This window comes from Pristiophorus japonicus, chromosome 2, assembly GCF_044704955.1.
Source record: "Pristiophorus japonicus isolate sPriJap1 chromosome 2, sPriJap1.hap1, whole genome shotgun sequence".
NCBI lineage: Eukaryota > Metazoa > Chordata > Chondrichthyes > Pristiophoridae > Pristiophorus > Pristiophorus japonicus.
The window spans coordinates 215,182,419-215,206,561 of record NC_091978.1 but is presented as its reverse complement, the minus strand read 5'-3'; the positions used below and the strand labels follow the sequence as shown (position 1 = coordinate 215,206,561).

Here is a 24,143-nt window from a genome sequence, read left to right as displayed (position 1 = left end):
ACGACTGCTGGATGGACCACCGTCGGATCCGATCAATCATCAACATTAACATAGCCCCAAAGCAGAGGGGACAGCAGAAGCAGTGCCGCAAAAAAGTTAATGCTGGGGCACTGAGGGACCCAGCTAAGAGAGCCCTATACAGCCAGCGTCTCACAGCCAATCTGGCGTGTCTTTCTGACCGTGAGATCCAACAAAAAACCCGGGAACTAAAGAACAGGTGGTGGATGGAGAAAGCACAGGAGATACAACAACTGGCCGACAGCCACAATATGTGAGGATTCTTCACTGCAGTCAAGGCCATCTACGGTCCAAATTCCCAAGGCCCCACCCCACTCCTGGACAAGGACAGGGAAACACTCATCAAGGACACTGAGGCTGTCAGGGCCCGATGGAAGGAGCACTTCGAAGATCTCCTCAATCGAGACTCTGCCTTTGACTCGAATGTTCTCGACTCCATCCCGCAGCATGCAACCCGCCACCAACTCAGTAAAACTCCAACGCTGCACGAGGTAGGCAAAGCCATAAAACAGCTCAAGAATAACAAGGCTACGGGTGTGGATGGAATCCCTGCTGAGGCGCTAAAGTATGGAGGAGAGGCGCTGTTGGCGCAGATACATGACCTCATCTCTCTCATCTGGAGAGAGGAGAGCATGCCGGGAGATCTCTGAGTTGCAGTGATTGTACCATTTTTCAAAAAGGGGACAAGTCCGACTGCGGCAACTACAGGGCAATCTCCCTATCAGCCACTGAGAAAGTTGTCGGCAGAGTTCTCCTCGACCGTCTTCTCCCTATGGCCGAGGAGCTCCTCCCGGAATCACAGCGTGGATTTCGTCCCCTACGGGGGCACAACGGACATGATCTTTGCAGTGCGACAGCTGCAGGAAAAATGCAGGGAGCAGCGCCAGCCCTTATACATGGCCTTTTTCGATCTTACAAAGGCCTTTGACACTGTCAACCGCGAGGGTCTATGGCGTGTCCTCCTCCGTTTCGGATACCTCCAGAAGTTTGTCAACATCCTTCGCCTGCTCCACGAAGACATGCAGGCCGTGATCCTTACCAACAGATCCATTACAGACCCAATTCATGTCTGATTCCGGGGTCAAACAGGGCTGTGTCATCGCTCCAACCCTCTTCTCAATCTTCCTCGCCGCCATACTCCAGCTCACAATCAACAAGCTCCCTGCTGGAGTGGAACTAAACTACAGAACCAGTGGGAAGCTGCTTAACCTACGCCGCCTCCAGGCCAGGTCCAAGATCACCCCAACCTCTGTCATTGAGCTGTAGTATGCGGACGACGCCTGCGTCTGCGCACATTCTGAGGCTGAACTCCAGGATATAGTCAATGTATTCACTGAGGCATATGAAAGCATGGGCCTTACGCTTAATATCTGTAAGACAAAGGTCCTCCACCAGCCTGTCACCGCCGCACAGCACTGACCTCCAATCATCAAGATTCACAGCGCAGCCCTCGACAACGTGGACCTGTTCCCCTATCTCGGGAGCCTCTTATCAACAAAGGCAGACGTTGATGCAGAAATTCAACATCGCCTCCAGTGCGCCAGTGCAGCCTTCGGCCATCTGAGGAAAAGAGTGCTGGAAGACCGGGCCCTCAAATCTACCACCAAGCTCATGGTCTATAGGGCTGTAGTAATACCCGCCCTCCTGTATGGATCTGAGGCATGGACGATGTATAGAAGGCACCTCAAGTCACTGGAGATATATCACCAACGATGTCTCCGCAAGATCCTGCAAATCCCCTGGGAGGACAGGCGCACCAACATCAGTGTCCTCGTCAAGGCCAACATCCCCAGTATTGAAGCACTGACCACACTCGATCAGCTTCGCTGGGCAGGCCACATAGTTCGCATGCCAGGTACGAGACTCCCGAAGCAAATGCTTTATGCGGAGCTCCTTCATGGTAAATGAGCCAAAAGTGGGTAGCGGAAACGTTACAAGGACACCCTCAAAGCCTCCCTGGTAAAGTGCGACATCACCACTCACACCTGGGAGACCCTGGCCGAAGACCGCCTGAGGTGGAGAACGTGCGTCTGGGGGAGACGTTGAGCTCTTAAGAGTCTCAACGCAGAGTGTGAAGAGGTCAAGCGTAGGCAGCAGAAGGAGCGCGTAGCAAACCAGTCCCACCCACCCCTTCTCTCGACGAATGTCTGTCCCCCCTGTAACAGGGTCTGTGGCTCTCGTATTGGACTGTTCAACCATCAAAGAACTCACTTTGGGAGTGGAAGCAAGTCTTCCTCGATTCCGAGGGACTGCCTATGATGACAGTCACACCCCAGAGGAAAGCACAAGTTCAGGAAGGGGAGGGTGTGGCAGCTAGGGAGATGGGTAGTGGGGACATAGGAGAGGTTGAGAAGTCCTGCAGACACTGGTCCTATCCAACAGGTACAATGTACTCGCTACCTGTGTGGACAAGCAGAAAGGCTGCGGGGGGGGACAGCCACAACGCAGATCAAGGCACCATGGCTCAGAAGGCTGTCCAAGGGGGGTGGGGGGAGGGGGGAAGAGCAGAATAGAAATGTGGTAGTGATAGGGGATTCTATAATTAAGGGGTTAGTTAGCGTCCTTGGCAGCCAAGAACGAGAATCCCGAAGGGTATGCTGCCAAGGTAAGGAATATCTCTAGGTGGCTGGAAAATAATTTGGAAAGGGAGGTGGCGGGGGGGGTAAATCCAGTTGTTGTGATCTATGTCAGAACAAACAACATAGATAGGAGCAGGGAGGAGGTCTTGCTGAAGGAGTATCAGGAGTTAGGAGCTAAACTAAAAAGCAACAACTTGAAGGTAATAATCTCTGGATTACTGCCCAAGCCACATGCAAATTGGTATAGAAGCAGTCAGATCAGGAGAATTAACACGTGGCTAAAGGGCTGGGTGTGAGAAAGAAGGGTTCATTTTCATGGGACATTGGCACCAGTACTGGGACAGGAAGGAGCTGTACCGATGGGTCGAGCTCCACTGGAACCGGGATGGGACCCATGTCCTACAGGAAACGGTAAATAGAGAGGTGGCAAAGGCTTTAAACTAGCAAGATGGGGAGAGGGATCTACAAGAAATGAAAACAGCCTAAATATAAAGAAAACAGGAAAGGAGAGCATAGGAAAGAGTAAAGCATGGGAGGACATTGATGGCCAGGGAATAGAGTTAAAGAACAGGAGTGTAAAAAGATGGTTAAAAATAAAATGAAAGGAACTGCTATTAAAAATGAGTTAAACTGTCTGTACAGCAAAGCACAGTGTCCGTAATAAAACAGGGGAGCTGCAGGCAATCATACGCTGTGAGGAACCAGACATAATAGGGATTACTGACAGGACAGAATAATCAGGACTGGGAATTAAACATTGCAGGGTATAACATATATAGAAGGAAAAAGGGAAGGCAGAGTAGCTGTACTTATTAGGGAAAACATAACGGCAGTAGAAAAAAGTGGCACAGCTATTAGCAAGATAGAAATAGAATCCCTGTGGACAGTGATAAAACATAACAAAGGATCAATCACACTCATAGGGGTAGTTTACAGACCACCCAATAGTAGAAGGAAGGTAGAGGAATAAATATGCAAACAAATTAGAAAAATGAGTAAAAAACATAGAATAATAATCAACTATCCCGATATTAATTGGACAGAAGAGGTAGGTAATGGGGATAAGGGAATGGAGTTCCTACAATGTGTACAGAACTCCTTTCTAACCCAATACGTAAAAAGCCCAAAAAGGGTGGATTCGCTATCGGAATGGGGAAGTAAGGGGAACATCTAGGCAATAGTGACCATAATACACTGTAAAATAATAATTGAGAAGGACATAAATATGACGAAGACCAGGGTAATAGATTGGAGTAAAACTGATTTTGAGGGGCTGTGAATAGAACTTGGGGAAATAAAATGGACAACAATATTGGCAAACAATGACAAAGAACAGCAATAGGAAACATTTAAAACGGTGTTGAGTCCAGGAAAAATATATTTGGCTAAAACACAACAAGCTAAACACTAATGAGACACCATAGATGAATAAAGCCATGAGGGAAAAATTGAAAGTAAGTATATGGCCAACAGGGGAGAGCATGATAAGGGAAAATACAAAGAGATTAGGAGAGAAGTCAAAAAAACAATTAGAAAGGCAAAGAGGAACTATGAAATTGTCAAAGAACATAAAATAAAATAGCAAAATATTTTACAGGCACAAATTTTAAAAAAAAGGAAGGTCAGGGATGGAAATAGGGATGGAATAATACCACAGACAGCAATTGAGAGATGGCAGAAATATTAAATAATTACTTTGCTTCAGTATTTACCAGGGAGATAGAACAGGTGGATATGACATTAGATGATGAGATTAGTAATGAGATAACTGAGATAAGGGGGAAGGGGGATAGTTAATACTGAGGAGGACTGCAACAAATTACAGGAAGACATTAATAAACTTGCAGAATGGGCTTTTAATTGGCAAATTCAATTCAGCACATAAATGTGAGGCATTACATTTTGGTAGGAAGAACAGGGGGTTCACTTATTACTTGGAGCGTGCGAGTCTAGGTGGGGTAGAGGAGCAAAAGGATCTCTGAGTACAAATACACATATTACAAAGTAGCGACACAGGTTAACAAGGCCATAAAAAAGCAAATCAGGCACTAGGGCTTATTTCTAGAGGGATAGATTTGAAAAGTAGCGAAGTTATGCTAAACATGTATCAAATCTTGATTAGACCACACTTGGAGTACTGTGTACAATTCTGGTTGCCATATTATAAGGATGGAAAAGGTGCAGAGAAGATTCACAGGGATGATATCAGAAATGCAAGGGTATATCCTATCAGAAAAGGATGAACAGGTTGGGTCTCTTTTCGCTTGGAAAAAAATGGCTGAGGTGTGACCTATGAAAGGTTTTGAAAGGGAGTGTTTCCACTTGTGGAGAAGAGCATAACTAGAGGCCATCAATAGCGATGAGAATGTGGAACTCGCTACCACAGGGAGTAGTTGAGGCAAATAGTATAGATGCATTTAAGGAGAGGCTAGATAAGTGGAGGAGGGATAAGGGAAGAGAGCATTATGCTGATAGAGTTAAATGTGGAAGACGGAAGGAGGCTCGAGTAGAGCATGGACTGGTTGGGCCGAATAGCCTGTTTCAGTGCCGTATATCCTATGTAATCAAAATCAATTTCTAGATTGGTAATGAAACAAGTTTTCCCTCATTTCATGCAATGATAACAAGTAATAGATATATTCTCATTGATATGAGAAATGAGTATTAAAAACTTAATTTAAGGTAAAATTTTTATAATTGCTACTCGCTGTACATAAGAAAACTGGTTATTTCTTATATGCTACTGTAAATGAGACACACCCACCCCACGAACACCCAACCAGACACACCCACCCCATGAACAGTCCAAACCAGATACACACCACCCATGGATACCCAAACCAACATACCTACCCCATAAACACCCAAACCAGATACACCCACCCTATGAACACCCAAATCATACACACCAACCCCGTGAACACCCCAAATCAGACATACCCATCCAATGAACACCCAAATCAGATACGCACACTCCGTGAACACCCCAAATTAGCCACACCCACACTGCAAATAGTCCAAATTAGACACATCCACCCCGCCAGTAACCCAAACTAGATACACCCACTCCGTGAACAGTCCAAACTAGACATACCCACCCGACGAGCACCCAAATCAGATGCACCCACCCTGCGAACAGCCAAATCAGATATACCCACCCCGCAAACACCCCAAACTAAACATACCCACCCCGTGACACCCACCCTGCGAATACCCAAACTAGATATGCCCATCTCGTGAACAACCCAAACTATACACAACCACCCTATGAATAATCCAAACTGCATATACCCATCCTGTGAACACCCCAAACCAGATACACGCATCCTATGAACTTCCAAATCAGATACCCTCCGCCCCCCATCAACATTCAAATTAGACATAGCCACCCTGTGAATATCCCAAATCAGATACACCCAACCTGCGAACACCCAAATTAAATACACCCACCCTGTGAATAGTCCAAACTAGATACACACACCCCATGAACACCCAGACTAGACTCATCCACCCCGCGAATATCCAAACCAGACATACCCACCTTATGAACACCCAAACTACACACCAAAGGGTGGGTGTGTCTAGTTTGGGTGTTCACAGGGTGGGTACATCTAATCATCGAAACCCAGGTCGCCGTTTGGATCGTGGGCAGGAACATCGGCGGGGCCCAGGTATAGCGAAGGAGTGGGAAGTTCGGGGCGGAGGAGCGGCGAGAGATCGCGTCGGAGGTGCTGCGAATGTTTTGTGGTGGAGGAACGGCGAGAGATCGCGGCGAAGGAACGGCGAGAGGTCGCGGTGGAGGTGCTGCGAATGTTTGTGGCGGAGGAACGGCGAGAGATCGCGGCGGAGGTGCTGCGAATGTTTGTGGCGGAGGAGTGGCGAGATTGTGGTAGAGGTACGCTGAATGTTTGTGGCGGAGGAGCGAAAAATAAGGGTACGGGACCCAGAAGAGCCGAGGGTCCAGGGGCAGCACGGGCCTACCCACACTGCAATATGTGTGCGCAGTAGGTCCATGCAGCAGAGCAGGTCTCCAGTCGTCCTCGTTAACCCTTGCCACTGGATAAAGGCCTAGCTCGGTCAAGCCTGTGTGGTGGCTAATGTGCAACTGTCACCACATGTTAAAAAAATCCCACACAAGCATCTTCCACCCCTTCAATTGGAATTCAGGACTGGAATATCGGGTCCTTCATTGAAATATCTGAACTCATGTGGAAGTAAGTCATCCTCATTCGAGGGACCGCCTATGATGATGATGATGATGATGATGATGATGTAAATGAATATGCAGCAAACTCTAGTAAGCTGAAAGGATAGTTTTAAAATTCTATCATCTACCTCAGTTTTAATTTGTGTCTCTTGAAATTCTTCTGGCTGTTCGCGCTTCCTTTTTCGAGCTTCGTGGTGCAAAGCAAGTTCCTCTGATACAGTTCTGAAAAATGAGTAATAAAGTGGACTATAAGAACATGTAATGACCCCCGTACATGTAAAAATTTATATTATTCTGTTTATTTTCCAATATAAAGTATTAAAGTAATAAACTTACATTTCTATATAAAGAATGCATCACAATCAGGGCACATTGACCACAGCACGTGAGTGGTGGGATATGGGTTTTATATCGACAGTCCCTAACACTAGTGAGCTGTCGATCTTAGTTACACCAATGTGGAAGATTTGTTGGAGACCACTCAAACATCTAGCATACAGCAGAACAAGAAACATGCTTGGCTGCCCTCTCTCAACTGCAGTTGATGAGTTGCCAAGGAATGACAGAAAATAGGACTTTAAAACAGATGTTATACATAATTACAAAAAAGATTTCAAAAATATAATCAGATTCTCTCTTCAGCCAAAGATAGTATGTGGCCAAGGGAGAGCAGAGATCGAGGTATGAGAGTTAAAACATGCAAATCTAGTTCCGTTCTGCCATTTTATTTTTAAAACCTACAAGTCTCTTTAAAAAAAAAATCTAAATGGCAATTAACAAAACTCTCATCAGTATTAGACCATAAAAGTAAACTGAAGAGGGTTGGCTAGTAAATCAATATAAATAAAAACCAAAGAATTGCAGACGCTGGATATCAAACAAAAAACTGGAAATGCTGGAAACACTCAGCAGCCCAGTAACTGCGGAGAGATTCGATAAGTTAGCGGTTCAGGTTAGCGCTTCTCTGAGCTTCAGGAAGTTTGGAGATCTGCAGCAGACTTTTTAAAGCAGTTTCAGTGCAGTGAAAAACTTGCATTACAGTGGTAATGGGCTGTAATTTGCAGCCCCTATGGGTGCGAACATGTTGCATACGCATTCGCAAAGGCCGTTAAAGTTCCAGGTTTTCGTGCGCGATCTATACATACGGAATCCCCATAAGCATGAATGGGGATTCCCTTCTTTTATTGGTTGGGCTGGCCCACGTGATCCCAGGGAGGCTTAGCCCCTGGGATACGTGGGCCTCTACCCGCGGTCACGCAGAGGTGCCTAGGCCTGCGAATCTCCGTACTTATGGATCGGAGGCATTTCCCCATGGGAAGCCTCCGACCGCAAATTCAGGTCCAATTGGCAGACCAATTGAACAATACTTTGGTTCTGTCTTCACGAAGGAAGACACAAATAACGTTCCGGAAATACTAGGGGTCCGAGGGTCTAGCGAGAAGGAGGAACTAAAGGAAATCCTTATTAGTCAGGAAATTGTGTAAGGGAAATTGATGGGATTGAAGGCCGATAAATCCCCAGGGCCTGATAGTTGCATCCCAGAGTACTTAAGGAAGTGGCCCTAGAAATAGTGGATGCATTGATGATCATTTTCCAACAGTCTATCGACTCTGGATCAGTTCCTATGGACTGGAGGATAGCTAATGTTAACACCATTTTTTTTTTTTTAAAAAGGAGGGAGAGAGAAAACGGGGAATTATAGACCGGTTAGCCTGACATCAGTAGTGGCAAAAATGTTGGAATTAATTATTAAAGATGAAATAGCAACGCATTTGTAAAGCAGTGACAGGATCGGTCCAAGTCAGCATAGATTTATGAAAGGGAAATCATGCTTGACAAATCTTCTAGAATTTTTTGAGGATGTAACTAGTAGAGTGGACAAGGGAGAACCAGTGGATGTGGTGTAGTTGGACTTTCAAAAGACTTTTGACAAGGTCCCACACAAGAGATGGGTGTGCAAAATTAAAGCACATGGTATTGGGGGTAATGTATTGACGTGGATAGAGAGCTGGTTGGCAGACAGGGTCGGGACAAACGGATCCTTTTCAGAATGGCAGGCAGTGACTAGTGGAGTGCCGCAGGGCTCAGTGCTGGGACCCCAGCTATTTACAATATACATCAATGATTTAGATGAAGGAATTGAGAGTAATATTTCCAAGTTTGCAGATGACACTAATCTGGTTGGCAGTGTGAGCTGTGAGGAGGATGCTCAGAGGCTGCAGGGTGACTTGGACAGGTTAGGTGAGTGGGCAAATGCATGGCAGATGCAGTATAATGTGGATAAATGTGAGGTTATCCACTTTGGTGGCAAAAACATGAAGACAAAATATTATCTGAATGGCGGCAGATTAGGAAAAGGGGAGGTGCAACGAGATCTAGGTGTCATGGTACATCAGTCATTGAAAGTTGGCTTGCAGGTCCAGCAGACAGTGAAGGCGGCAAATGGCATGTTGGCCTTCATAGCTAGGGGATTTGAGTATAGGAGCAGGGAGGTCTTACTGCAGTTGTACAGTGCCTTACTGAGGCCTCACCTGGAATATTGTGTTCAGTTTTGGTCTCCGAATCTGGGGAAGGACAGTCTTGCTATTGAGGGAGTGCAGCAAAGGTTCACCAGACTGATTCCCGGGATGGCAGGACTGACATATGAGGAGAGACTGGATCTGTATTCACTGGAGTTTAGAAGGATGAGAGGGGATCTCATAGAAACATATAAAATCCTGACGGGACTGGACAGGTTCGATGCAGGAAGAATGTTCCCGATGTTGGGGGAGTCCAGAACCAGGGGTCACAGTCGAAGGATAAGTGGTAAGCCATTTAGGACTGAGATGAGGAGAAACTTCTTCACTTAGAGTTGTTAATCTGTGGAATTCTCTTCCGCAGAGAGTTGTTGAGACCAGTTCGATAGATTATATTCAAGAGGGAGTTAAATGTGGCCCTTACGGCTAAAGAGATCAAGGGGTATGGAGAGAAAGTAGGAAAGGGATACTGAGGTGTATAATCAGCCATGATCTTATTGAATGGTGGTCCAGGCTCGAAGGGCCGAATGGCCTACTCCTGCACCTATTTTCTATGTTTCTAATGCTGTGCAGATATAAGGAGCAACTTAATACTGCATTTCTTGAACTACTAAATTATACGTTAAAATGATTCCAAACTAAAAATTAAACGTTTTCAAATTTTACTTCTGCCCTCACCCGCATATTTTCCTTTTACTGCCCATTCTGTCATCTATTTTTACTATTTTAACTTTATGTCTCTTCTAAATCGTATTCTGCATTCTTACTTTTTAAATTAAAAAAAAATTATACCTACCTTTCCTTTATCCCTCCAATACTCCATGCTTCCAAGTGGTGTGATTTACATCTTTAAAAGCTAGTCTTGGATCAGTTTACAGCCTGTTTCCGAGACAGATTCTTTTTTAAAAGGCAAAAAACAAAAAGGGCCACTTTGTAGCGAAATTCTAAAGGGTCTAAGTGTGTTAAAAAGGCAAGCCTGAAGACTCTGTGCCTCAATGCGAGGAGTATTCGGAATAAGATGGACGAATTAACTGTGCAGATAGCAGTTAACGGATACGATGTGGTTGGCATCACGGAGACATGGCTCCAGAGTGACCAAGGTTAGGAACTCAACATCCAACTCAGCATTTAGGAAGGATAGACAGAAAGGAAAAGGAGGCGGGGTGGCGTTGCTGGTTAAAGAGGAAATTAATGCAATTGTAAGGAAAGACATTAGCCTGGATGATGTGGAATCGGTATGGGTGGAGCTACGGAATACCAAGGGGCAGAAAACGCAAGTGGGAGTTGTGTACAGACCTCCAAACAGTAGTAGTGATGTTGGGGAGGGCATAAAACAGGAAATTAGGGGTGCATGCAATAAAGGTGCAGCAGTTATCATGGGTGAGTTTAATATGCACATAGATTGGGCTAACTAAACTGGAAACAATACGGTGGAGGAAGATTTCCTGGAGTGCATAAGGGATGGTTTTCTGGACCAATATGTCGAGGAACCAACTCGGGGGGAGGCCATCTTAGACTGGGTGTTGTGTAATAAGAGGGGATTAATTAGCAATCGCGTTGTGCGAGGCCCCTTGGGGAAGAGTGACCATAATATGGTGGAATTCTACATTAGGATGGAGAATGAAACAGTTAATTCAGAGACCATGGTCCAGAACTTAAAGAAGGGTAACTTTGAAGGTATGAGGCGTGAATTGGCTAGGATAGATTGGCGAATGATACTTAAGGGGTTGACAGTAGATGGGCAATGGCAGACATTTAGAGACCGCATGGATGAACGACAACAATTGTACATCCCTGTCTGGCGTAACAATAAAAAAGGGAAGGTGGCTCGACCGTGGCTATCAAGGTAAATCAGGGATAGTATTAAAGCCAAGGAAGTGGCATACAAATCGGCCAGAAATATCAGTGAACCCGGGGACTGGGACAAATTTAGAACTCAGCAGAGGAGGACAAAGGGTTTGATTAGGGCAGGGAAAATAGAGTAGGAGAGCAAGCTTGCAGGGAACATTAAAATGGACTGCAAAAGCATCTATAGATATGTAAAGAGAAAAAGGTTAGTAAAGACAAACGTAGGTCCTCTGCAGTCAGAATCAGGGGAAGTCATAACGGGGAACAAAGAAATGGCAGACCAATTGAACAAGTACTTTGGTTCGGTATTCACGAAGGAGGACACAAACAACCTTCCGGATATAAAAGGGGTCAGAGGGTCTAGTAAGAAGGAGGAACTGAGGGAAATCCTTATTAGTCGTGAAATTGTGTTGGGGAAATTGATGGGATTGAAGGCCGATAAATCCCCAGGGCCTGATGGTCTGCATCCCAGAGTACTTAAGGAGGTGGCCTTGGAAATAGCGGATGCATTGACAGTCATTTTCCAACATTCCATAGACTCTGGATCAGTTCCTATGGAGTGGAGGGTAGCCAATGTAACCCCACGTTTTAAAAAAGGAGGGAGAGAGAAAACAGGGAATTAGACCGGTCAGCCTGACATCGGTAGTGAGTAAAATGATGGAATCAATTATTAAGGATGTCATAGCAACGCATTTGGAAAGAGGTGACATGATAGGTCCAAGTCAGCATGGATTTGTGAAAGGGAAATCATTCTTGACAAATCTTCTGGAATTTTTTGAGGATGTTTCCAGTAGAGTGGGAACAAGGGAGAACAAGTTGATGTGGTGTATTTGGACTTTCAGAAGGATTTCGGCAGGGTTCCACACAAGAGATTAATGTGCAAAGTTAAAGCACATGGGATTGGGGGTAGTGTGCTGACATGGACTGAGAATTGGTTGGCAGACAGGAAGCAAAGAGTACGAGTAAATGGGTACTTTTCAGAATGGCAGGCAGTGACTAGTGGGGTACCGCAAGGTTCTGTGCTGGGGCCCCAGCTGTTTACATTGTACATTAATGATTTAGACGAGGGGATTAAATGTCGTATCTCCAAATTTGCGGATGACACTAAGTTGGGTGGCAGTGTGAGCAGCGAGGAGGATGCTATGAGGCTGCAAAGTGACTTGGATAGGTTAAGTGAGTGGGCAAATGCATGGCAGATGAAGTATAATGTGGATAAATGTGAGGTTATCCACTTTGGTGGTAAAAAGAGAGAGACAGACTATAATCTGAATGGTGACAGATTAGGAAAAGGGGAGGTGCAACGAGACCTGGGTGGCATGGTACATCAGTCATTGAAGGGTGGCATGCAGGTACAGCAGGCGGTTAAGAAAGCAAATGGCATGTTGGCCTTCATAGCGAGCGGATTTGAGTACAGGGGCAGGGAGGTGTTACTACAGTTGTACAGGGCCTTGGTGAGGTCACACCTGGAGTATTGTGTACAGTTTTGGTCTCCTAACTTGAGGAAGGACATTCTTGCTATTGAGGGAGTGCAGCGAAGGTTCACCAGACTGATTCCCGGGATGGCGGGACTGACATATCAAAAAAGACTGAATCAACTGGGCTTGTATTCACTGGAGTTCAGAAGAATGAGAGGGGATCTCATAGAAACATTTAAAATTCTGACGGGTTTAGACAGGTTAGCCATTTAGGACCGAGATGAGGAGAAACTTCTTCACCCAGAGAGTGGTGAACCTGTGGAATTCTCTACCACAGAAAGTTGTTGAGGCCAATTCACTAAATATATTCAAAAAGGAGTTAGACGTAGTCCTTACTACTAGGGGGATCAAGGGGTATGGTGAGAAAGCAGGAATGAGGTACTGAAGTTGCATGTTCAGCTCTGAACTCATTGAATGGCGGTGCAGGCTCGAAGGGCCGAATGGCCTACTCCTGCACCTATTTTCTATGGAACAGTAACATTTGATCTAATTATTGGAATGAGCTGGTCAAACTTTTTGGCTTTTTACCAACTATGTCTAAGCACTCGATGAGTTATTTTATCAGCTACCTAAGGAAATATGATTTACTTAACCAAGTTCTCATAGGCAGTGTTATAAGAATTAATAATTATACCTTGAATCTCCTTTTCTCTTTCTTCTTAATGCTACTTTTTTCTCCAAGACTTTTTGTTCTTTCAATGTTGCTTTGTTTACTTTTGAAATTAGGGCTGTTGGTTGTTGCATTTTCCTTGAATTAATTTCAACATCTGAATTACTGTTAACACCTGGAATAAAAATTAAGGTAGAGAGGTGTATAAAAAATAATTACGATTCAATCTTCAGGCACATTAAAGAAATGAGTCTCGCAAAGATCTTGCATCACAAAATTTAACATTTATGCAGGCATAAATATTAACATTGAAGAATCACAAACAAAAAGGACCAAATCCTAGTTCTTATCCTATAAAATCTCACACTTGCTTTTCAGCCAAGAGCATGCAAATCCATTGCCTAATTCCATTTAAAATATCCTGTTTCCACAGACTACGATTGGTGGAATGGCCAAACATGTCTAAGAGGAAAGCACCACTGACAAATAAATAATCTGTGTAAACTAACAGCATTAAGTAATACAAATGATAACTCGATTGATATGACAGTAAATTGATATCCAGAGTTCTAAGTAACCAGCAAGGTCAAAATAGAAATATAGAAATCTACAGCGCAGGAGGCGGCCATTTCGGCCCATCGTGTCCGCTCAGCCGACAAAGAGCCACATGGCCCTCGGTCAGCAGCCCTGAATGTTACATATAAACCTATGAACAATAGCGGAAAGGTAAAGATCACCCAGCCCAACCAGTCCGCTTCACAGAACTGCGACACCCCTTGCGCCAAAACATTCTACACTCAACCTCAACTGGAGACATGTAATTTCCTGGGAGGCAAAAACCAGATGAAAACCCAGGTCAATTGGGGAAAAAAAATCTGGGAAAATTCCTCTCCGACCCCATCCAGATCACCCTGGCCGTATTCAATTCCCTGCAGTACTTACCATCATATCTGCGCCAGCCAACAAGAGGTTATCCAGTCTAATCCCACTTATCAGCTCTAGGTCCATAACCCTACAGGTTACAGCACTTTAAATGCCCATCCAAGCACCTTTCTGCATCCACTACCCTTCCAGGCAGTGAGTTCCAGTTCCCCACAATCCTATGCGCGAAGAAGCCTCCCCTCAAATCCCCTCTAAATCTTCCACCAACCACCTTAAAACTACGCCCCCTTGTAATAGACCCCTCCACCAATGGAAATACTATCCACTATGTCCAGGCCCCTCAATATTTTGTACACCTCAATGAGGTCTCCTCTCAGCCTCCTCTGTTCCAATGAGAGCAAACCCAGCCTATCCAATCTGTCCTCATTGCTAAAATTCTCCATTCCAGGCAGCATCCTAGTAAATCTCCTCTGCACCCTCTCTAGTGCAATCACGTCCTTCCTATATTACGCCAACCTGAACTGCACGCAATGTCCAGCTGTGGCCTAACCAGAGTATTATACAATTTAAGATAACCTCCCTACTCTTGTATTCTATGCCTCAGCCAATAAAGGCAAGCATTCCGTATGCCTTCTTAACCACCTTATCTACCTGGCCTGCTACTTTCAGGGATCTGTGGACAAGCACTCCAAGGTCCCTTTGTTCATCTACACTTTTAAGTGGCTTAATATGTATACCCTTTCCTTATTAGTCCTCCCAAAGTGCATTATCTCATACATCTCCAAATTAAATTCCATTTGCCACTGCTCTGCCCACATGACCAGTAGATTGATATCCTCCTGCAGTCCATGACTTTCCTCTTGATTATCAACCACACAGCCAATGTTAGTGTCATCTGCAAACTTCTTAATCATACTCCCTATATTCAAATCTAGATCATTGATGTCTACCACAAAAAGCAAGGGACCCAGTACTGAGCCCTGCGGAACCCCACTGGAAATATCCTTCCAGTCACAAAAACATCCATCAACCATTGAAATTTCAATACTGAAAGGTGTACTCAAAAGTATTGCAAAACCTTCAGCCAGACTATTTGGGTTATTGGTTTCAGCAGTTGGGACGTGGAGAGAATTTTTAAGGGGGCAGACAAATGGGTATGGGAAGGTGCATATTCTGAAGGAAAAAAAACTTTCAAATTTGAAGATAGATGGTAACTTAGCTGAAAGTTTTATAGATGGAAAAAACAAATTTAGACTTAATTGTTAGGGAACACGCAACACACATTAAAAAACGTGATGGGGTAAATACATAGCAATTATTCACTTTGCAGCTTTGAACTCAAGACTTAACTACCTTTTTCCAGTGTTTGGAGATATTTTTCATCCCTCTGAGTCTCTTCTGGTGGTCTGCCATTTTCAGTTTCCACATGTTTGTGCTCGTCCTCTACTCTTTCTCTGTTCCACTGTCGCCTGAGTAACCGTTCTGCTTTTTCTTTTGCCTATGTAAACAGATGGTAAAAGCATCACAACTTCACTGTGAAACTTTATACATGTGTGTTGGCTGTCAACTGCAAGCTAATTCTATTGTTCCCTCATCAAAACTCTGTTCATAACAGTACTTGTTACATGGTTGTTTTCTGGTTTATCATTATCTATTTGGATAATTTGGTGCTTGCTTACACAAACAAAAGCTATATATGATTCATACCTTGCACAAGCAGACAGAACAAGGCGTTCTATTATGGATGGATATGGACTTGTATTAAGTGAAACCAATAATGCTGCTTCATTGTGAGCATGAGTTCAACAATAAATTAATTCTGAATTAAATATATCTAGTACGAGTTAACAGGTTCCAGAAATCGTGATATTGATATGAAACAAACATCTATTTCAATCTTGGCTTGCTTACTTCTGTTCACACAATCCCAGATTAGCATCTAAGCATTCCTCTCCAAATATTTCTCAGTTATGCAACCAGAAATAGATCACAGACCTTGAGTGGAGTTGAAGCAGTTCATAACTGTCATCTAAACACAGATATTAGATTGCAATCCCTGGTATCAAAGAAACTGACTCAGAGAATTATTAAACCTGGCAGTGCAAAAGTTGACTTACCATATGGATAAAATGGTAAATCAGTGAAGTATTTTGGTCTGCAATAAATTGAGCTCTCATATTGTCAGACTCAGTAATTTCACCAAGCTTATTTCCTAATATACCAGTACCACAAAAATACAATATAAATGTCAAGCATTTCTTAGAACTGTCCCATTCACTCCCCACCCTTAAATACAAAGTCTAAACTTTTAAAGCAGTCACAGGAGTAAGGAACAGTTCTAACTTACGATCGACTGTCGACGCTGAACTACAGTTTCTTCATCATCTGAATCACTATAGTACTTCGAATATAGAAACGGTTTGTGGACGTATGGATGTCGCCCAGGTTTTGCTTTGCCTTCCTTTTGCTCTTCCTCGTTTGTTTCCAATTTGGTATCTTTTTCTAAATAAAAGTAATTATTTAATCAAAATCTAGGTTTTTCCTGCCCAAAATACTTTACTATATTTTGGCTTCAGCTTCTTGACCCCAGCAGTTTTTTAGTCCAATATATCGTACTCAAGATAGGTGAAACAACGAGCATCACTCTACCGTATTATATTGTACTTTCACCCAATTTAACACTGTCATCAGACTTCGTTTGAGTGGGTGAGCTGAAGACCACGTGGTTCCTACCTAATTTCATGTGCTCCTTAGCTGCTGACTTGTCACCTCAAATTATTAGTTTTGCTTTTAACTCAACTTGAAATTACTTCTTCTCATATGCTGGACTAATTTCTGACAATGGCAGCTTTCTTGTGTGATTACTGATATAGCCTCTGTTATTATGCCGTAAGATCCTTATTCAAGTACATTGATGCCACATTAAATTAAATGCCCAATGTGCTAAACTAGCACTATTTAGTGCGTAAATGGATTTTTTTTTAAATACAGTATACTGCATTCTCAATATTCATGTCCTTTTTGTTTCCATTGACAGTTGTACATTCAACATTCTGACTGTGCTGAAAGTTCACAATCAACTCAATAGATGGTTTTAGATTGGAGAGGGGAGAGATATTGTACATATGTATATAGTTAAAATTCACCTAGTTTAACATTAAGCTTCTTAAATAAGTTTATTATTGAAGACGTATATGTAACCCTTTTACTACAAGAAATACTGAAACGTTGCCAGTTATTTAGTCAGTATGAAATGAGCAAAAATATTATTTAATTGTGTATTTCACCATCTATGTAGCATTCGCCATCAAAGATTTCCTCGAATACCATGTTATATAGGGTTATAAAACACTTCAAATAATGTTCTCTCTTTTCCTTTGGGGAAGAAAGGTCGGTATAGGTATGATGGGTCAAATAGCCATCTTCTGAACTAAGATTCTATGGGTAACATGGTGGCGGCCTAATGAACTGTGCCACAAAGTGATAGCTACATGGACATGTCCTATGATTCAAACAAGTTTTTAATGTCAATGGGAATCAGCTCTTTTCCTTCAAAGATCTTATCAACCAGTAACAGTAGATTGGCTTCTCCATCAGTATATAGTAAGCAATATCGGAAAAGATAAAAGTTCTTAAAAAAAGAGATCGCCTGATGACTCAACAGGTGTACCCAGTAAGTATCAGAACCATGCAGACCAGAAGGTACATGTTCAATCAGCATTCTGTAATGGGTTAGTTTATCTAAGCCAACGCAGCAATAAGCCCACAAATGGCCTCAAACCATCTAGGCTATGGACAGAAAGTTGGCCATGTTCTGCTCCTGATTGCTATCAGTAACGTTGTTTGACCTCTACACCTGCAGATATCAGATTAAAACAGAATCAGACTTGACTATAGGGTCACCCGCTGGCTGCTATTGCTTCCCATACCCCGCTGCGCTCCATGGCCTCTCTTGAGCTTATCATTCCACTTTTGGCTCTGCTCCATCACCTTTTCTTTGGCAATCATGGGCACTTCAGTTATTTTTTCAACACTACACTGCACTCTGAAACCTTCTCTTCCCCTATCGTTCTGAGCCCTGCTCTGCCACCTGTACTTCAGCCATAAACGGCACTTAATTTTTTTCTTCCAGTCCAGCTCATCCTTTCCATCTGCCCATCCTATAGCAACAGAAATATCAGGCCGCAGTGCAGAGAGCACAGCCTGAAAAACACAAGCTGACATTTATGACCAGAAATAGATAGCAAATGCCAGAAAACACAGATCAGCAGAAAAAACTCTTATGGGCAGCCATTTCAATTTATTTTTCCTGCAGCAGTCTTCTGTCCTTCCACTCCCACTGTCCCAGCAAAACAAATACATGGGGTGTAGGAAGAACCCTAGTGCCCTGCAGTGAAAGATCAGCCTAAACTAAGACATGAATGAACTCCCATACAAAGATACAGCAGACAGACACAAGATACCTCATGCTGCTAAAACACACAACAAAACACAGATGCAGGAACAAATCGAGAGAAATATCAGGAAATACACACTTTGTGCAAACATAATTACAGACAAACAGCTCAAGATCTACAGACACAAAGAAAGTTTGGAAAATATAGCACCAGAGATACAACTTAAGACATAGGAAGAGAAGCAAAAGTACAAATACAAATCATACACACAGGTGGAGATTACAAAGGAAACAGCATATGAAAAGACAGCACATAAAAACACAAATAAAGAACTATATCAAGGATATTCAGCAGAATAAAATACAATCAGATTATGTTAATAAATCACACAGATGGCAAGAAGGGATCGATTCAAAGAAAGATCAGGAAAGAGAAATAACGCAGGCAACAGATATAGACGCACAAGTAGGACAGAAGAGAGGCACAAAGGTCAAGGAGATAGACGACACACTGAGTAACATGATGGGAGATCTATTAGCATTGACTAAAAATAAACTTACAAAACAAAGAGCTACTTTGCAAAAACAACATTTTGGGATGCTGTATCCCCTGAGCTAAATATTTTTTATTTTGTTTGTTTTAAATTAATGCTATAAAGTCTTATTTCACTTCCACTAAGCAGCTGAATATGGCAATATACCAGCTTCCAACGTATCATTACTATATTGATTTGGTGACATCAATAAAAATATAATTTCTAGAGTCTCCCCCTTGAATTTCTCATTTATTCCAAGAAAGCCAGATTTTTAAAAATTGCTCAGGCATTCTGAAAATAATTTAGGTAACTGTCCTGAAGTATTTACTGGAGTTGACGACAAGAGAAATACTTAAGACATAAAATTTTCTACTTATTTATACCCCAAAGCCGTATTTTTCAAAGCAACCAGTAAGGGCTTCTCGATTTAAATTTGTTTGCGATGTAACGTTTACTTAAAGACTATAGTAGTAGTAAAATATTTCTGCTATGTTAACCCAAATGGTGAATTTAAGCAATACTTCTGATAGCACAAAGTGTGTAAGGCATTAAATAGCTCCTGCAACCTAAGTGAGGCTACATAAAGTTACAACTAGAAATAAGCAGAAACAATTGTTATAGGGAGGAAGAAAGTAATAAAAAATAAAGTAGTAATGAAGGTGGTAACAAGAAAAATTCCTTTCAGTTGATCATCAAGAACACAATTGCAGCTCCTTATATCTGAACTTACAGAATCTAACATGTTTTTTTATTAAAGTGTTTTATAAGGAAACTTTTAAACCAGCATTACAACCTTACTTCAATTTACAGTTCATGCAACAAGAACATAATAGGAGCAGGAGAAGGCCATTGGGTCCCTCAAGCCTGCTCCGCCATTCAATAAGATCATGGCTGATCAGATCATGGACTCAGCTCCACTTCCCTGTCCACTCTCCATAACCCTTTACTCCCTTAATTGCTCAAAAATTTGTCTATCTCCACCTTAAATATGACCCAGCCTCCAAAGCTTTCTAGGCAGAGAATTCCATAGATTTACAACCCTCAGAAGAAATTTCTCCTCATCACAGTTTTAAATGGGCGGCCCCTTATTCTAAGACTATGTCCCCTAGTTTTAGTTTCCCCTATGAGTGGAAATATCCTCTCTGCATCCACCTTGTCGAGCCCCCTCATTATTTTATATGTTTCAATAAGATCACCTCTCATTTTTCTGAACTCCATTGCGTATGGGCCCAACCTACTCAACCTGTCTTCATAAGTCAACCCCCTCATATCCAGAATCAACCTAGTGAACCTTCTCTGAACAGCTTCCAATGCAAGTATATTCTTCCTTAAATATGGAGACCAAAACTATATGCAGTACACTCCAGGTGTGGCCTCAACAATACCCTGTACAGTTGTAGCAAGACTACTCTGCTTTTATACTCTATCCCCCTTGCAATAAAGGCAAAGATTCCATTTGCCTTCCTGATCACTTGCTGTAGCTGCATACTAACTTTTTGTGTTTCATGCACAAGGACCCCCAGGTCCCTCTGTACTGCAGCACTTCGCAATTTTTCTCCATTTAAATTATAATTTGCTTTTCTATTATTTCTGCCAAAGTGGACAACTTCACATTTTCCCACATTATACTTCGTCTGCCAAATTTTTTCCCACTCACTTAGCCTGTCTATATCCCTTTGCAGATTTTTTGTGTCCTCCTCACAATTTGCTTTCCTACCCATCTTTGTATCATCAACAAACTTGGCTACATTAAACTCAGTCCCTTCATCCAAGTCATTAATATAGATTGTAAATAGTTGAGGACCCAGCATCGATCCCTGCGGCATCCCACTAGTCACTGTTTGCCAACCGGAAAATTACCCATTTATCCCGACTCTCTGTTTTCTGTTAATTAATCAATCCTCTAGCCATGCTAATATATTAACCCCAACTCATTTTATCTTGTGCAGTAACCTCTTACGTGGCACCTTATCAAATGCCTTCTGGAAATCCAAATACACCACATCCACTGGTTCCCCCTCATCCACCCTGCTCGTTACATCCTCAAATAACTCCAGCAAATTTGTCAAACATGATTTCTCTTTCATAAAACCATGCAGACTCTGCTTGATTGAATCATGCTTTTTCAGATTTCCCGCTACTGCTTTCTTAATAATGGACTCGAGCATTTTCCCAACAACAGATGTTAGGCTAACTGATCTATAGTTTCCTGCTTTTTGTCTGCCTCCTTTTTTAAATAGGGGCATTACATTTGCGGTTTTCCAATCCACTGGGACTGCCCCAGAATCCAGGGAATTTTGGTAATTACAACCAATGCATCCACTATCTCTGCAGTCACTTCTCTTAAGACCCTAGGATATAAGCCATCAGGTCCAGAGGACTTGTCTGCCTTTCGTCCCATTATTTTACCCAGTACTACTTCATTAGTGATAGTGATTGTATTAAGTTCCTCCCTAACTATAGCCTCTTGATTATCCACTATTGGAATGTTTTTAGTGTCTTCTACCGTGAAGACCGATACAAAATATTTGTTCAACATCTCTGCCATTTCCCTGTTCTCCATTATTAATTCCTCAGTCTCATCCACCAGGGGACCAACATTTACTTTAGCCACTCTTTTCCTTTTTATTTACCTGTAGAAACACTTATTATCCGTTTTTATATAATGTGCTAGTTTACTTTCAATATCTATCATCCCTTATCATTTTTTTTAAGTCGTTCTCTGCTGGCTTTTAAAAATTTCCCAATCCTTTGGCCTCCCACTAGTCTTGGCCACATTGTTTGCCTTTGTTTTCATTTTGATACGCTCCCTTATTTCCTTAGTTAGCCACGGATGGTTAGAAACATAGATAGAAACATAGAAAATAGGTGCAGGAGTAGGCCATTCGGCCCTTCGAGCCTGCACCACCATTCAATGAGTTCATGGTTGAACATGCAACTTCAGTACCCCATTTCTGCTTTCTCGCCATACCCCTTGATCCCCCTAGTAGTCAGGACTACATCTAACTCCTTTTTGAATATATTTAGTGAATTGGCCTCAACAACATTCTGTGGTAGAGAATTCCACAGGTTCACCACTCTCTGGGTGAAGAAGTTTCTCCTCATCTCGGTCCTAAATGGCTTACCCCTTATCCTTAGACTGTGTCCCCTGGTTCTGGACTTCGCCAACATTGGGAACATTCTTCCTGCATCTAACCTGTCTAAACCCATCAGAATATTAAACGTTTCTATGAGATCCCCTCTCATTCTTCTGAACTCCAGTGAATACAAGCCCAGTTGATCCAGTCTTTCTTGATATGTCAGTCCCGCCATCCCGGGAATCAGTCTGGTGAACCTTCGCTGCACTCCCTCAATAGCAAGAATGTCCTTCCTCAAGTTAGGAGACCAAAACTGTACACAATACTCCAGGTGTGGCCTCACCAAGGCCCTGTGCAACTGTAGTAACACCTCCCTGCCCCAGTACTCAAATCCCCTCGATATGAAGGCCAACATGCCATTTGCTTTCTTAACTGCCTGCTGTACCTGCATGCCAACCTTCAATCACTGATGTACCATGACACCCAGCTTTCATTGCACCTCCCCTTTTCCTAATCTGTCACCATTCAGATTATAGTCTGTCTCTCTGTTTTTACCACCAAAGTGGATAACCTCACATTTATCCACATTATACTTCATTTGCCATGCATTTGCCCACTCACCTAACCTATCCAAGTAACTCTGCAGCCTCATAGCATCCTCCTCGCAGCTCACACTGCCACTCAACTTAGTGTCATCCGCAAATTTGGAGATACGACATTTAATCCCCTCGTCTAAATCATTAATGTACAATGTAAACAGCTGGGGCCCCAGCACAGAACCTTGCGGTGCCCCACTAGTCACTGCCTGCCATTCTGAAAAGTACCCATTTACTCCGACTCTTTGCTTCCTGTCTGTCTACCAGACCTCAATCCACGTCAGCACACTACCCCCAATCCCATGTGCTTTAACTTTGCACATTAATCCCTTGTGTGGGACCTTGTCGAAAGCCTTCTGAAAGTCCAAATACACCACATCAACTGGTTCTCCCTTGTCCCCACTCTACTGGAAACATCCTCAAAAAATTCCAGAAGATTTGTCAAGCATGATTTCCCTTTCACAAATCCATGCTGACTTGGGCCTATCATGTCACCTCTTTCCAAATGCGCTGCTATGACATCCTTAATAATTGATTCCATCATTTTACCCACTACCGATGTCAGGCTGACCGGTCTATAATTCCCTGTTTTCTCTCTCTCTCTCTCCTTTTTTAAAAAGTGGGGTTACATTGGCTACCCTCCACTCCATAGGAACTGACCCAGAGTCTATGGAATGTTGGAAAATGACTGTCAATGCATCCGCTATTTCCAAGGCCACCTCCTTAAGTACTCTGGGATGCAGTCCATCAGGCCCTGGGGATTTATCGGCCTTCAGTCCCATCAATTTCCCCAACACAATTTCCCGATTAATAAGGATTTCCCTCAGTTCCTCCTGCTTACTAGACCCTCTGACCCCTTCTATATGCAGAAGGTTGTTTGTGTCCTCCTTAGTGAATACCGAACCAAAGTACTTGTTAAATTGGTCTGCCATTTCTTTGTTCCCCTTTATGACATCCCCAGATTCTGACTGCAGAGGACCTACGTTTGTCTTTACTAACCTTTTTCTCTTTACATATCTATAGAAACTTTTGCAGTCCGTCTTAATGTTCCCTGCAAGCTTCCTCTCGTACTCTATTTTCCCTGCCCTCATCAAACCCTTTGTCCTCCTCTGCTGAGTTCTAAATGTCTCCCATTCCCCGGGTTCACTGCTATTTCTGGCCAATTTGTATGCCACTTCCTTGGCTTTAATACTATCCCTGATTTCCCTTGATAGCCACAGTTGAGCCACCTTCCCTTTTTTATTTTTACACCAGACAGGGATGTACAATTGTTGTAGTTCATCCATGCGGTCTCTAAATGTCTGCCATTGCCCATCCACTGTCAACCCCTTAAGCATCATTCGCCAATCTATCCTAGCCAATTCACGCCTCATACCTTCAAAGTTACCCTTCTTTAAGTTCTG

General features: G+C 42.9%; 1 protein-coding gene across 3 annotated transcripts in view; it reads right to left on the bottom strand.

Annotated features, from left to right (window-relative positions):
- The window catches only part of bod1l1 (biorientation of chromosomes in cell division 1-like 1), an 88,799-nt gene that overhangs the window by 28,001 nt on the left and 36,655 nt on the right, over positions 1-24,143 (bottom strand). For all 3 annotated transcript variants that reach the window (XM_070870911.1, XM_070870912.1, XM_070870913.1), the window contains exons 6-9: positions 16,483-16,637; positions 15,489-15,633; positions 13,278-13,428; positions 6,933-7,026 (exon numbers count right to left, since the gene is read on the bottom strand). In XM_070870911.1, the coding sequence (XP_070727012.1) occupies positions 6,933-7,026; positions 13,278-13,428; positions 15,489-15,633; positions 16,483-16,637 (545 nt within the window). The remainder of the gene's footprint in view (positions 1-6,932; positions 7,027-13,277; positions 13,429-15,488; positions 15,634-16,482; positions 16,638-24,143) is intronic.